This window comes from Triturus cristatus, chromosome 11 (assembly GCF_964204655.1).
Source record: "Triturus cristatus chromosome 11, aTriCri1.1, whole genome shotgun sequence".
Taxonomy (NCBI): Eukaryota; Metazoa; Chordata; class Amphibia; order Caudata; family Salamandridae; genus Triturus; species Triturus cristatus.
Genome location: NC_140594.1, coordinates 179,357,559 through 179,374,217, shown reverse-complemented (window position 1 = coordinate 179,374,217; position 16,659 = coordinate 179,357,559). Strand labels below are relative to the sequence as shown.

Here is a 16,659-nt window from a genome sequence, read left to right as displayed (position 1 = left end):
GTTCTAAGGTAAGGAATCTATCACTAACGTGTCTCATTCAGATGCACAAGTTACTACTTGTGTAACGATATATCTGTAAGAGACATTAGTTGGTGATAGATTCCTTACCGCCCCACCCATCCTCCCCGTTCTGCGTACTGATTCTAGGGTTAAAGTCATCCCCCTTTCAAGACCCTAGTTTCATGGCACCAGTAGTCAGTTTCGTGCATGGCTCTGCGGTCCTGGCGTGGAAAGTCGTGTACAGAACTGACGTCATGGGTGGCGCCTAAGTAGTCTCTGTGACGTTATCTCGGCACTTGCGATGCCGGTGACGGATGCGGAGCCACCTACTGACGCACAGGGGTACTGCTACAAAAAACTTTCCGGATCCAGTCTGATGCCTGGGGATATTCTAAGGTAAGGAATCTATCACCAACTAATGTCTCTCACAGATATATCGTTGCACAAGTAGTAACTTGTGCATCAAGCTCCTCTATGGCGCAGATTTCGGGGATAGTACCCAGAAGATGTCTGCTTATGGTGCCTCAGGCCAATCATGACTCCAACTTGTGCAACAAGTGATTCATGATGCTTCCAAAGGCCATTAGGGAAAGAAGTGGCAATCTCTATGTCATGTAACACTAGAAGCAAGACCAGTTGAGGTCACCCTCGCCAGGTAGGCCTAAGGTAAAGTAGAAAGACAAGTCAAGGAAGAATCACAAGATGCATACCTGGCTCTTTGAAATCCAGGCACTCCCAAACTAGAGGGAAGTTGCACAGATGGCATTGTGGCACCTGATTTCTTTTTCTGTGTCCAACTTGGACCCTCTGCTGAAATTGGTAATATTGCATTATCATCAACTATTTTAAGAAGGCGATGTTGCAGATTAAGTTCTTTGCTATTTTTCTTGCAACTTCTAGCCCTATGTACCTGTTAGGTCGCTAGTTGCATCTATGCTGGCTGGTCCTTCCGTGCTCTTGGTCTCCACCCCTTGCTGCACCGCCTACTGGTCCTCCATCGGTGCCACCTACAATTCTGACAGTACTAGCTGCAGCCTCCGATCCAGAAAATCTTTAGCTAGATCCCACCCAATGTCAAAGTACACAATTATCAAAGCAGATGATGGCAACTGCCCTCCATTCCCTTTATATCATCGACAGAACATTTTGGCAATGCGTGACATTTTTGGGTCAGAATCGGATGCCATTTACGGCCTTGAGCAAGTCCCGCATTTTGAGGATGACAAAGGAGGCAGCTAATTTTCTTCACCTCAACTAATTTGCAAATGGTGACCTTTGTTTCGATTTATATCCAGTGGCTTGGATACGTTGTGTGAGTCCACTCTGGATTCACATTTAGGGCCTCCTATGGGAGGGAAAATGCCTCCTTCTGGTAGTGGTTTGCAGGGTGGCTGAACTTCTGGGATTACCTCTCCCAAAGAAAACTTAAAGGTAATTGCCTCACAAAAAGTTTCAGTGATTATCTGCCAGTCTGAGTCCAGGCTGCTTAATCAAAACTATTTTCAGCTTGATACCAGAAAATACCAATATAACATCTTAAAAAGATCCTGCCATCTTTTTAGTTTCCTTTCTCTGTCTGTAGTGCCAAAAAACTCCATGAAACATCAGAATAGTCATTATAAAAAATGTTTAATAATAAAAATATACTGATGGCTCAATAGTGACTTCATGTGCATTTGTGCAATAATGTAAGTGGTAATAACCCTGGTTTGGCTCTCCTCCTTTCTGAGGGACCGCACCCAGGCAGTGCGGCTAGGCGTCTTCTCTGCCACTCCCCTCCCTGTCACTTGCGGCGTTCCCCAGGGATCCTCTTTCCCCCCTGCTTTTTAATCTCTATATCTTCCCTCTTATCTTCGCGCTTCAGCAGCTGGAGGTCACCGTGTACAACTACGCGGATGATCTCCAGCTCATCTTTGATCTGTCCTCCTCTCCCCTTTGTCTCTAATTTCCAGTCTACCATGACATTCATCAGGGACTGGATGAACCACAACCACCTTAAGCTGAACCCGGATAAAACCGAGTTGGTTCTCACCGGTGGTTCATCCAGCCCCTGGAACTCTCTTTTTTGGCCCCCCTCTCTTGGGCCCGCACCTTCCCCCTCAACCACGGTCAAAACACTGGGTGTCAAAATGAATAATCAGCTCACCCTTCACCCACAAATCAGCTCCGTGGTCTCCTCTTGTTTCCTCACTCTCCGCACCATCCGCTCTGTTTCCCGCTTCTTTTCCCCTCAGGCACTCAAGATCATCATGGCCGCCCTGGTGATATCAAAGCTGGATTATGCCAACGCCCTCTATCATGGCATTCCAGCTTACAGCCTGCGAAGACTTCAGTCGATCCAGAACCAGGCGGCCCGGCTGGTTTACGGCCTCCCACGCTATCACCATTCCACCCCCCTTCTCAGGGAGCTTCACTGGCTTCCCGTAAAAGAACGCTCCCTTTTTAAGACGGGCTGCATGGTCTTCCAGGCCCGCCAAGGCACTGCCCCCGCCTTTATCTCTTCTTTAATAAAACCCTATGTTCCCACAAGAGAGCTCCGGTCTTCCTCTAAGTCCCTTCTTCAGATCCCCCGCTTCACACGTAAAAAGTGGGGTGGGGCCAACTTCTCCACCTTGGCTCCAACATTCTGGAACTCCCTTCCCGACCATCTCCGTTCTGCTACCCAGTACCTCTCTTTTCGCAAAGATTTAAAAACCTTCCTCTTCAATCAGGCTTTCCCCGCTTAGCTCTTCATTCTCATCACTCTTGTCTTTTCCCTCAGTTGCCGATCCTGCCTACTAGCGCCAAGAAATCGCATGGTGTACGCTGCGCTTTAGAAATGTTTTAAATTAGAAATTAGAAATTAATAACAGAGCAGCACTTACAATATCTGGGTTCTCTCAAGACTGTGCTTTCAAATCACCCAGAACTATACTTAGTCGCAAAGGATTCCCAGCCCACACTCCGAAAGCAGACCGTAGTCCTGATATGGGCCCCACGGAATTAGTGTTTACAAGGGTTGAGACTGAATGACTAGTCAGAAAGGAGGGAGAAATACATGAATTCTAGATGGTTCAATAACTGATTCTCAAAACTTTAAAACATGGTTAACTTATACATTTTTGGGATACCTTCCACTCTGTGCCTGGCAATACTAGACTCAACAAAGACATAAGAGCAAAAGTACAGGGACAGAAAAGAAGTACATGAAAATATGCTTCAATTATAGATCTGAGACTGCTACGTTCATGTAAAGGACTTACAGATTGACAAGCACTGTACAATGCTTTGTTGATGTCTTACATTACTTTACATTGGTTGGGAAGAAAGCTTTCCTTAAAAGGCACATTACTTTGGCACCGATTATGTTAAGCCACCAAATCAATATGGGGCTGGTAACAGCAGTTTATCTTACTTGCAATGTAATTCACATAAGAAAAACAACTTGCATACTTCCGAGCCCAAAACTAGATGATGGACTTATGCTAAGTATGTGAATCTACAGCACTATATGCCACAAACAGATGCTTACTGGGTAAGTACCATTTTATATAGATATATATGTATATTTGCCTAAAACATTGACAAATAGCTGATATTTAGATGATCCTGAACTATCTGTGAGTAATTAAATGCACAGAGCTCATACAAAAGTGGGTAACTCGCTCTTATTAATAAACTTATAATCCTTGGCCCCAACAGTTTAAAAGGGCACCATCCCATTCCGTTTGATATTATGTCATATCTGAAAAACCAGAATAGAGAAATAACACTACAGACAATATCCATTCAGTGCATCAGCTGACAGTTTATATCTGAAAGAAACACGTTAGTTAGATTCCTCACCTTTGAATATCCCCAGGCATCAGGCTGGATCCGGAAAGATTTTTCGTCAGCAATACCCCTTGCGTGTCGCTAGGCGTCATCTGCGGCTCCGCGTCCGTCTTCGTACACCGGAATGACGTCGTCGGAGTACTTAGTCGCCGCCCTCGCGCGCTGACGTCAGTTCTTCTTTTTTCCGCGCCAGACAACGCCGATCCGGGAAGAGCTTACCCCTTAGTCACTTTTTGACTAAACTTTTTTTACTCTTTTTGGTCTTCTGTCGACTCGACTCTGGTGCCGGTAGGATGCCTGGTTTTAAGGCCTGTGACTCCTGTCATCGACTGATGTCGGTGACGGACCTCCATCGCCGGTGCCTTTACTGCCTGGGGCCTGACCACGATGTGGAGTCGTGCCTCGACTGTCTGGCCTTGACCTCGAAGGCTAGGCGGCAGCGGTCCCGTAAGTTTCTCGAGCTTTGGCACTCTGCTCCGAGCCGTTCACGGTCCCGGTCCAGGAGGAGGTCCAAGGACCGGTCGCGGAGCCGCAGTCACCATCATCGCTCGTCGGGCTCGAAGTCTTCGGGTAAGTCGAAGCGCTCGAAGAAGTCCAAGAGGCGACACCGCTCTTCGGACTCCCCTCGCTGGTCGCGCGACTCGGTCGAGGGTCAGGGTGGTCCCACCCCCGCGGCTCCGTCGGAGCCGCGGCCGTCTCCATCGGAGCCGCGGCCGTCTTCATTCCTGCCGGTCCCTGGGACTGACGCGACTCCGGCGGAGATCAGCGCCTTCCTCTCGGCCATGAGGGGCCTGGCTAAGCCGTCGACGCCTGCCGGCGCGCCTTCGGGCCCCGCGGGCTCGACTGGGTGACCTCGCGAGCCGGCGGCCCCGGCGCCGTCAGCGACTTCGGTTCCAACGCTGCAGGTCCCCGATGGATCCAGGCTTGGATCTCTGCCGGCGCCGGCCGATCTCACGACGCCTCCTCTGCCGGCGCCGACACCGGTTCCACCCCCGGCGCCATCCCCGGACGCTGCCATTCCCCGGTTTAGCCCCGGTCCGGGCCCGGCGCCGGTGCGGCTCTGCTCGACGCCGCATCCGACACCGATGCATGAGCATTTCATCTACCACCCGGCTCCGGTTATTCTTCCTGTTTATCAGGAATCGGATGACGGGGGCGACTGAGAGGGGTCTGAGAACCCTATGGCCAGACAGGCCGAACTTTCACAGGACTGGCCAGACAAACTGGGGGATGCCAGTGGTCTGGACACCTCCCTGGACGCTGGTTTCATCTGAGGAAGGTGCAGCTTTTTCAGTGGTGCTGCGCAAGGCGGCCGATGCCCTTGGGCTGGAGTTGCCTGCTGTGGCCGTGAGGACTAACGACCTCACAGAAGTGCTTCAACCGTCAGTAAGCTCCACAGAGCCTCTGCTGCAGTTCAATGAGGCACTCATAGACGTTCTGCAGGGCACCTGGTCCAAGCCCTTCACAGTACCTCCTGTGGATCGGAAGGTGGCCCGGCGCCACCGCCCTGCTCCGGGCGACCCCAGTTTTCTTTCCCAACACCCCACTCACGAGAGTCTGTTTATACAGGCATCGACTTCCCAATCCTCCTTTCTGCTGTCCTTTTATTTGGACCGCACCAAACAGTTCCGGGTGGACAACCAGCTTTTTGTTGGATACGTGGGTGCTAAGAAGGGAAGGGCAGTACACAAGCGGACCATCTCATGGTGGGTCATATTGTGTATAAAGGCTTGTTACTCCTTCGCTAAAAAGGACCCTCCTGTAGGGCTGAGAGCCCATTCCACCCGGGCCACAGTGGCTACTACTGCCCTGGGACGGGGAGTCCCTTTGCAGGACATCTGTCAGGCAGCAACGTGGGCCTCGCTGCACACGTTTGCCAAGCATTATTGCCTGGACAGCCAAGTCCGGAGAGATGGCATCTTTGGCCGTTCTGTTCTCCAGGACTTTTTGGTGTGATCTTGGTTCGCAGACCCACCACCGGGGTTGGTATTGCTGGGTTATCTATTCTAAGGTGAGGAATCTAACTAACGTGGTTCTTTCAGATGAACAAGTTACTTACCTTCGGTAACGGTGTATCTGTAAGAAACATTAGTTAGTTAGATTCCTCACCGACTCACCCATCCTCCCCGTTCTGCGAACCGACATCTAGTGTTAAGGCTATCCTTTCAAAGGCCCTAGATTTTTTGGCACCAGTGTCGGTCTCTTGCATGGCTCTGCGTTCCTGGCGCGGAAAGCTATGTACAAGAACTGACGTCAGCGCACGAGGGCGGCGTCTAAGTACTCCGACTACGTCATTCCGGCGCACGCCACAGACGACGCCTAGCGGCGCGCAAGGGGTATTGCTGACGAAAAATCTTTCCGGATCCAGCCTGACGCCTGGGGATATTCAAAGGTGAGGAATCTAACTAACTAATGTTTCTTACAGATACATCGTTACCGAAGGTAAGTAACTTGTTCATTATAACAGTTGTTATGAAGCAAGTTAACCGATCTTCTTTCTTAAGCACTTTGTTAATTACAAAGATGTTTGTCTAGCGGATCATATGCCAAGAAGGAGTGTTATATGTAGCATCTTTCTTGTTTTAGCCTGTGTTTGTTCTTGTATGTTGATTGATTTGTGACATTGAAAGATTGTTGTAGTTACATTTATTTTGCATATCTTTTGATTTTCTTTCACTTTGTTTTCTTTATAGCACCATCAACATCAAGCAGCTCAGGCGCTTCACTTAGCAAATCAACAGCAGCAGTCTGCAATTTATCATGCTAGTCTTGCACCAACGCCACCTTCCATGACACCAGGTTCAAGTAACCAGTCTCCGCAAAATAACTTCCCAGCACAACAGACTGTCTTTACAATTCATCCTTCACATGTTCAGCAAGCCTATAGTAATGCTCCACATATGGCACATGTACAGCAGGTAAAGACATTTATGGTATGGTCTATTGCAATATGTTGATTTTAGATATGCCTGTTATCTAGCGGTTCGGCTTGAAATGTGTTTGATAGATCTTAAATAGTCATTTGCATCAACTTTTGGGCATGTACTGATGCAATACCTAGTGCAATGTTGGGCAGAACACCAAATATGCCCTTTGTTTTGACTGCACTATTTTCTGCTTCTCCATAGCATTCCTTAACTCATTAACTCAAATGAATTCATGTTGTGCAGACTTTATTCTTTCTGTGCAACATCCAACGGCCGAGAGATGCCGATTTGTTGACATGGTCCAAGATGAAGCTTGACGTGGAGTGAGAGGAGAAAAGGGAGTTTTGATTTAGCTTATTAAGAATTTGGAGAGGGTTGACAATGTAAACCATTTTAATAAAGGTTTGTATAGGCCGCCTTGCCCAGGTTGCCATCAAGAATAAATGCAACTTGTGTGTTCAGGGTCTTCTTTCAGCTCATTATGAGCAATCTTGTACGTCGTTTAGAAATGCCGAAACGTATTCTCCGGCACATAAAACTAGTATGGCAGTTTTGTTGGCCATGAAAGAAGAAACCCCATTAGTTTCTGAGGTGGATGGCTTTTAGCACCAGTATGATCGATCCAAGTTGAAGAGAAAATATACCCTGATCCCTCATTGTGTGATTCATACGTCAGTAGGAATAAGATTAGGCCTAAATTGAATATTAACTACCCACATACAGGCATCTTGATAACTGCCAGGGTTCTGTTATATGACTCTTTACAAGAGACAAATGTTCTACAGAAGCCACAGGTCTCAAAATGTGCAATACTTTAAACCACGAGCACTTTTTAATCAGGGTGAAGGGAGAGAAAACATATAGATGTGTTTAAGTATGACCGTAGCCTCTAAGTGTCCTATTTCATGTATGAAACCATCATGCTGGGATTTTTGAACTCATAACTAAAATCAAAATTATGCATAGTCACAGAACACATTTTGATGTATAAAATGTTTCTTTTTTTAACATTTGTAAAAGAACACATATATAATTAAGCATTTTCTATCTTTTTTTTCTAAGCAAAGCCATTTTTATACATTCAGGCAAAGTACATGTGACTGAGAATACCACTGTGTCCTTCAATTCAATTATACTAAAGCTCTACTATATCATAATGCTGAGTTGTCAGGCAGCTCAGTTTTTCAATACTCCTAGCAAGCATCCCGGAGCACAATTAACCTATTTTATGTTTCAGTTCATTTTGTCAGTAGGTATGCTGTAATTAGTTTTTTTGACTTCATCTGATTTCATAAGATGTCACCCTCCAAATTCATTTTTTCCCTGGGTTAGTAATTTTCTTTTTCTCTTGCGGTGAAAATAAATCTTACGCTTGTGTAGTCACCCTACTAGCATGACAGATGGCATGTGATGCCCTACAGAAGTTTCAGAGAGAAAGGAGTTGGCCTGCGGGCTAAGCTGTGTCTTCTTGGTAAGAGAACAGACTCCACTTAGGTACGACTCTTGCAAAGGGCCAATGAAATTATTGACTCCACATGGTGGGAACCACTTCCTTCAGTGTAGCAGCCTCAATGCAGTGCCTCAGAGTGCAGCTCAAGTTATGTGGGAGAAGGTGTTTCCACCAGTGCTTTTAAACACACGTTTGGCAGAAGCAACATGAACATGAACCGAATCACACTTTCTATCAAAGTACGAAAGCGCCTACTAACAGCAGAGGAAAACCACAAAACAGTTAGGTGCTAGCCTCTGACTACGACCAGACACATCTGTCCTGTTTCCAGAGCCAACTTCAGCAAGATCTTTATGTTGTACAGTGAAATAACTAAAGCACAGCCATTGGTGCGGTAGGATTCCCCTACTTTTCCATTGCTCTGACACCAGTATGGATGGAGGTTGGTTGAAAGCCATTTTCGGTTCTGTTTTTGATGCAGTCCAGTGGCTCGAAATAGTTCTTAACAAAGATGACAATTAGGAGGCAGAGAATTTGCTCTACCCTCATTCTACTGATGCTGGCCTCTATCGTGACCTTCAGAATTCAATTAGTTTAGACACTTTGCCTGAAACTGACTTGGACTCCTCCCCTGGCCCCCATACAAAGAGTGAATCATTTCTGGTGGTTGTATGCAGGGCCTCAAGTTTTTGGAGTTACAGTTGCCTACAGGTGGGGCTAAAGCAAACTTGCTGTCTGAGACTTTAAAGCCAGGGCTATCGATCATTGAGTCCTTGCTGCTATTTAAGAAGCCCTGTCTGAGGCTCTTTTGCCAGCATTATCCAATCCTTGTCTGCACCACCCAGTTGCTCAACTTGCTCCTGGAATCACATCATACTGGAAGCCAAAACCATCTCTGGAGAGTCTTGTGCAAGCTTTGTTGAACAAAGTGAACTCTAATGCTTTCCCTACTACTTCTCTAGATAAGGAGTCCAAAGGTCTGATCCCCTAGGCAAATGGTGAACGCTGTATGCCACTTGGGCCACAGCAAACGCGCATTGTGATATGGTGAGCAAGATCTTACCCGTTCGCCCTCAGGATTTTCAGTCTGTTTTTGCCCAGATTGCACAAGGTGGGCATTACATCCTGAAGGTAAGGTTGAATATTATGGACTGACGGTCAGGCCTTGAGCACCAAGTCATTTTCAGAAGACGTGACTGGATTCCTACTGCTGGGTTCCCCAGGAACATCCAAGCGCCATTGATGGACATGCCTTTTGAGGGAGGCAGGCTCTTAGGTGAAAAGGTAAATTCAACCATGGGGTGAATTTAAGAATAGCCATGCCACAGCTCACTCCTTGGGGTTACCTTCCCCATCTCACCTGTTCAGACTCCGGTACTGTAAGTTCTGGAGTTACTTGAGTGACCTTTCCCACAGACAGAGGCGATCCTCACAACGAGTACAATTTGTTTGTGGCTCCAAAGAAAAAGGTGGTGACAGAATCCCGGAATCACCAACCGGTGAAGTAGTCGTCCTCATCAGCCGTAGTCAAGCTGTAGCCCTCACTTGGCTGTATTAGTCTGGTGGGGCACAGAATTTAGTTTTGCTTGCCCAGGTATCTTGCCACGCTTCATATCTGATCGATACCTTCTAGCTGCAGATCTCTTACCTCAGACTTTCCCCAGGTGTCAGAATGGATACAGAAGATTTTTTGTGAGCAGTACGTCTGCACGCTGGTAGGTGGTGTCGATCGGCTCCGCGGTCGGCGGCGTCCACACTGGAAATTACATCTCGGGACTTATGTAGACGCCTCCCAGGTGCGCTGACATCAATTCTTTTCTTTCTGCACCAGCCAGCGCTGATCCGTAGAAGAGATACCTCTGTCACTTTTTGACAGGCCTTTTTTCGATATTTCGTCAACTTTTTGAGGTTTACCTCCTGATGTGTCAAGGATGTTCCTGCGCAGGTCGGATTTTAAGCCCTGTGACTCCTGTCACCGGCGGATGTCGATGATGGACCTGCACTTCGTGTGCTTTTGGGGCTTGACCACGGCACCAAGGTGTGCTCCAATTGCTGGGCCATAGCTCCGAAGGCTTTGAGGGAGCAGTCACTAAAGCTGCTCGCAGCCTGACGGCTTACAAGACGAGGGATCCATGGCACTCTAGGCCTCATTCTCCAGAGCCTACTCCTGGAGAGATTCTGCGCCTTTGCAAATTTCTGAAGGCTGGAGCGACCCCCTTCCAGTTAAGAGACTTCTATTAAGCCATGCGCCTCACCTTTGGGCGGTCTGACTCCAACGACGCAGCTTTGGGACCCCACGCATCCTTTACTGATCTCTGACTGCTGCCTGTCAAGCAATCTCAACCGTCCCTGGCACCGATGTCCCCTGGCGCTGCTGTCCCATCGTCATACCAGACTCCGACCTTCGCGGTCTGGAAACTTCTCCAGATAGTGGCCTGCTTCCTCCTCCTACCATTGCTGTGGAGGAGGGAGCATCCTACACAATGGTGGTGCATAGGATGGCTGAGTTCCTTTACCTTCAGTTGCCCATGGTGGCAGTCAAAACTAATCTCTTGATGGAAGTGCTACAGCTAGGAGTCTCCACGTCGGAACCCTTACTCCTGTTGAATGACTCCCTCGCTGATGTCCTTTTGGGTACATGGTCCAAACCCAATACAGGGGCTCCCATGAATAGGAAGATTTCACGCCGCCATCACCTGCACCTGGGTACTCAAAGTTCCTCATCCAACACCATACCCCTGAAAGCTTGGTGGTCCAAGCCTCCACAACTCAAGGTGCTTCCCCTACCGCTCCCTCAGATAGGAAATCAAAGAGTCTAGACTCACATGGAAAGAAAATATTTTCTTCCGCTAGCATGGTTTTGCGGACTTTGAACACCGCATGCCTTTTGGGCTGTTATTCCCACACTTTGTGGGATACGGTTGCACAAGTGTTGCCACAGATCCTGGAGGAGGCCCAGACTCTACTCTTTCAAGCTATCACCGACGGGAGGGATGCAGCAAAGTTCACAGTTCGCTGCGGACTTGACATGAGCGACTTGCTGAGCAGAGCAGTTTCCATAACAGTGGCCCTTAGGCGCCATGCCTGGCTGAGAACATCTGGCTTCTCAGGGGATGTCCTGACGTCCCTCATAGATATGCCGTTCAATGGCATCAATTTCTTTGTAGACGAGGCAGATTTGGCTTTCAAGCACTTTAAGGATTCTTGTGCCACAGCCAGGTCCTTACGCTTCTCTACGGCCTCATGTCCAACCCAATCTGCCTTTCACTCCCTTCGTGGCTACGGAAGTGGTTTCCAGCCACGACAATTCCAGCCCAACCACTGTGTCACTCAGGCTCCCTAGCCTCAGCGTGTTTGAGGGCTCAGTACCCACATACCTCATGGGTCTGGTGGCCAGCAGTCTGGTCAGTTTACCACCCCCTGCTGCTACAACCTCCAAACCCTCCTAATCTGCCCCTTCACCATCATGGGCACCCAGTTGGCAGCAAGATTCGCCATCACCTGCCCCACTGGCTGTTCATAACATCGGACCATTGCGTTTTCCAGATTTTCCAAAGGTGCTACTCCGTCTCCTTCGAGACTACACTCTCCCCATCAAATTTACCACTCCCCCCACCCCCTTGCCACCATTTCACAACTGGATGACGGAGGATCATCTGTCACTTTTCTGCGCAGAGATCTTGGCTCTTTTGGCCAAGGGAGCCATAGAGAGAGTTCCGGTGCCAGATATAGGCTGTGGTGGTTGTTATTCCCTCTATTTTCTGGTTCCCAAAAAGGACAAGGGCCTTCGCCCTATCCTCAATCTCCAAACTCTCAATAAAGGCTTCAAAAAGGAGAAATTCTAAATGCTCACTTTAGCTCAGGTCTTGGATGCCCTGGACCCAGGAGACTGGATAGTACTGTTGGACTTACAGGTCTCTTATTTTCATATTCATGTCCTGCCTGCCCACCAGCGCTATCTGCTGTTTATGGTAGGCCATGAAAACTTTCAGTTCACTGTGCTTCCATTTGACCGTACCAGCGCTCCTCAGCTGTTCGCCAAGGTATTGGCGGCGGTTGCAGCTTATCTGCGGAGATCAGGGGTGCCTGTCTTCCCCTGCCTCGATGACTGGCTACTGAAGTCGGGCTTGCCCCAGGCTGTTGTCGCCCATCTCCAGACTATAGCGAACCTCCTGCACTCACTGGGGTTCACTTTCAACGTGCCGAAGTCACACCTGACTCCATTTCAGACAATGCCTTTCATCAGAGCTGTTCTGGACTCTCTGAAATTTGGGGTTTATCCTTGCGAGCAGCAAGTCCGGGATATTTAGGCAATGATACCGATATTTCAGTCTCTATGCTGGGTTTCGGTGAGACTGACTCTGAGGCTGCTGGGCCTCATGGCCTCCTGCATCCTGCTAGTGACACATGCCAGATGGCATGTGTTGGCTTTGTAGTGCAACCTGAAGTTCAAGTGAGCACAGCATCAGGGAAATCTCTCTGACCTGGCCCAGATCTCTGAGGGAACTACGAACTATCTGCAGTGGTGACTTACAAACCATGATTAGGTAGGTCAGAGGCAGACACCTTCCCTAACCAGATCTCGCAGTAATGACAGATGTGTCACTCCTGGGATGGGGCGGCCAAGGTGGAGATCAGAGGACTCTGGTGTCTGGCAGAATCTGGACTCCACATCAACATGTTGGAACTCTGGGCGATCCACCTGACATTGAAAACCTTTCCATCCCCCATTAAGGACAGGCTGTTACAAGTGTTCATGGACAATACCTGAAAGAAATCTAATCAATTGGGACAGTGTACTCTCATATAGATAAAAATATATAAATCTTTTTATTAATTTAAATAAAAGTCTGAAAATTACATCTCTCTACTGAAACAATCACCTCTCACTGTTTTACAAGCCATTACATGTAGTATTTTATCTATGTTATGTATTCTTTTTGATGTATTACCCTTTGTCATTACGATTAATCTGTCGTCCAGTTTGTTTTTTGTGACTTGTTTGCAGCATCTGTATGTATACACTGTCTGACTTTTATTTAAATTAATAAAAAGATTTATATATTTTTATCTATATGAGAGTACACTGTCTCAATTGATTAGATTTCTTATGTTGATTTCAACTTATAAAATTAATGTTCACTGCCTAGAAATGTTATTTCTTTCATGAATAATTTCCCTGTTATAGGAGTACTGATTATTTACAGGGGGCCCTTTTTTTTTATACACTAGATTCATGGACAATACCACCAGTATATGATACTGCAACAAACAGTGCGGGGTGGGGTCCTGGACCCTTTTTCTAGAGGCCCTGCGTCTCTGGACATGGCTGAAATGCCAGGGCATATCTCTGCTGGTTCAACATTTGCAGGTTCTTGGAATGCAAGAGCACACAAACTCAGCCAAAGATGCGTGGCAGATCACGAATGGCGTCTCCATCCGGAGGTGGTGCAAGATCTCTTTCAGCATTGGGGAACGGCTTGGTTAAATCTATTATCCACTGCCGAAAATACGTAATGTCAGCCGTTGTGCATGCTGGCGTTTCCAAGGCAGCACTCGCTTGAAAATGCTTTTCGTCTCAAGTGGAGATCATGCATCTTGTGTGCCTTTCCGCCCATACCACTCTTATCCAGACTTCTCAAGAACAATGGGGCCCAAGTCAACCTTGTGGCTCCAGACTGGGCACAGACAGTCTGGTTTTGAACTTCTGAGCATGACCATCGATCCTCCGATCAGGCTACCCCTGATGGAGGATATTCTGTTGCAGCAGCAAGGGAGGGTTCTCCACCCAAACCTGTCCACTCTCTGCCTTCATGCATGGAGATTGAGCTGCAGCAGTTGACCGCTTTCAACCTGCCTCCGGAAGTCTGTATTGTCATCTTGGCAGCCAGGTATCCCTCCACCAAGACGGTGTACGCATACCATTGGAACAAAAATGGTGTCATAGTGTGAATAAAAATCTGATAATCCCTTTTCTGCCCCTTTTCGAAGGTTCTGCTTTTCATGCTTTCTCTTGAATGAAGGGCTCTACTTTGGGCACTCTTAAGGGCTATCTGTCTGCCATTTCTGCTTTCATCTGGTTGCCTAATCAACGTTCTTTGTTCAGGTTCCCTATTGTACGTAGGTTCCTTAAGGGTCTCACTCTTCTCTTCCCGCCTTCAGCATTCATTATACCTCAGTGGGACCTTCATTTGGTTTTAACTTTTTTTATCGTGTGCTCCTTTCAATCCCATACACAATTGTCCCTTCAGGCTTCTCACCTTGAAAACAGACTTCCTTGTAGCAGTTACATCTGCCCACAGAGTAAGTGAGCTGCAGGCCTTGTCGTCTAAGCCCCCTTACCTTTCAGTCTACCCTGACAACGTGGTTCTTCGCACAAGACCCTCCTTTCTACCAAAAGTGGTCAACCCTTTTCATGTAGTCCAAACTATCACCTTGCATACCTTTTATTCTCCTCCACATCCCTCCAAGGAAGAGGAGTGACTCCATGGTCTGGACCTAAAAAAGAGTGTTGTTTTTCTACCTTGACTGCACCAAGTTCCAGCTAGACAACCAGCTGTTTGTGGGGTATGTTGGTACAGAGCAAGGTTGGGCTGTGCAGAAGCGGTCCATCTCCTGATGGGTCGTGCTCTGCATCAAAATCTGCTATGCACTGAACAAGAAGCGACCTCCTGAAGGTTTGCGGGCTCATTCCACTAGAGCTAAAGCAGCCACAACTGAGTTGGAATGCGGAGCAAATACGCCCCTACAGTATATTTGTCTATTCCTTAAGATTGTAAGTGCCAGAGAAGCCATAGATTGTACATGGGCTGAGAACTTGACAACTCAAGTTCCACAGCACCATGATGGCTTCACTGGACCTAGGAGTGTTTGGTACCAAACTGCTCCTTGTAATAAATCCACACTGATGCCAGTGTGAGATTTATTAAAATGTACTCAGAGGGCACCTCAGAGGTGCCCCCTAAAAAAAGCTACTGACCCTGGTGTGGGCACTGTCTGACTTTAGGCAGCCTCTCACACATAGACATGTTTCTGGACCCCTGGGTGGAGTGCCTCTGCTCTCTAGAACCAGTAAACATGCACGTCCTAGGCAGAGGTGTCACACCTCCTCCCCCAGGATGGGCCAGTCCTCGAACGGGAAGCTTCCAAGGCAGCCGCTTTGCAATGTGACCCCCAGCCTCTGCTTCTAGCAGCAGAAGGCAACCCCCCACTTTGGGCAGGATAATCAGCGGGAAACCTAGAAAAGCTAGGTTGTGTGCCCACCTTTGCCAAATCCACCCCTCAGGTGGAGGGGGCAAAGTTAAGCACACTTTTCAGTACCCTCCATCTTGACGATGAGGTGACTCCTCCAATCAGGACTAGGTCTATTCCTCTCCCACAGGAGGTTGGCATAATAGTTTGCGTAGTCACCCCAGGTAAGGTGCTCATTGGCCCAACCTGCTACTCCCCTAAAATCCCCCTAAATGTAGTATTTAGGTGGCACCCCTAGACTTAGGAACTAGATCTGCGACGACCGAAGAAGAAAGAAGACATCCCTGCAGAGAAGACTGAAGACGACGACTCTATTGGCCCCAGCCCTACCGGCCTGTCTCCATCTTCTGCGAACCAGCATACTGTCTTGCAGCCGGCGACCTCTGAAACCCTGGAAGGACTGCTGCCTTCGAAAAAGACTCCAATCTCCCGTGGACAAGGGACCTGTCCAGAAAAAACCAACGGCAAGGACTCAGGCTCCAGGCTGATCCATGTCTCCCGCCCTCTCAGCACCCGACGCCCACGGCCCGAGTGGCTCACCAATGCAGTGAAGTCTCCGCAGCGATCCTGACCTCCACTCCAGCGGTGGCTGACCTCTCTTGATCTCCACGGCGGCACCTGCAGTGTGAATCCAGAGGCGGCTTCTAACCGCGACCGGCTCTGGTAAGAAGACTCTGTGGAAAGGCACCCCTGCACCTAAAGCCCCTGGGGCGTGGTGAGTTGATCCTACGGTGCCCCTATGACCCCCTTACATCTCTCCTTACCTCTGCTGTCGGTCTCCCTCCTGCAACCTGTTTGCCAAAAGAAGGAACCCCATTGAAAAGCTTGGCCCCTGCAACCAATCTCCTTATCTGCAAGCAGTGTGGCACCAGGCCTACCTAGTCTCCATGGTGGTGCTGTTTTGGTACTCGCCTGACCCTTGCCCCTTGCTGACCTTTGGTCCCAAAGACTGAGAATTGTAAGTGTATTACTTAAGTGTTTAACCACAATATTGTTTTCTCAATACGATAACATTAAACTGTTTTGAAAAAGTTTCTGTCGATTTTTCAAAGTGTAAAGTATTTTTATTCAAAAACGAAGCTCGTGGTCTAAAATAAAATACCTAGTATATTTTTCTAAAATTGGTCAGGATCTCCTTCTTGAGTTGTGTGTCCATTATTGATCAATGTTGTGCAATAAATGTCTAACACTACTCTGTGTTAGGTCTAAGGATGCTCG

At 48.0% G+C, this 16,659-nt stretch overlaps 1 protein-coding gene across 17 annotated transcripts in view; it reads left to right on the top strand.

Annotated features, from left to right (window-relative positions):
* Positions 1–16,659, top strand: part of ATXN2 (ataxin 2) — a 1,509,788-nt gene that overhangs the window by 1,356,395 nt on the left and 136,734 nt on the right. For all 17 annotated transcript variants that reach the window (XM_085634791.1, XM_085634789.1, XM_085634788.1 and 14 more), the window contains one exon: positions 6,507–6,731. In XM_085634791.1, the coding sequence (XP_085490917.1) occupies positions 6,507–6,731 (225 nt within the window). The remainder of the gene's footprint in view (positions 1–6,506; positions 6,732–16,659) is intronic.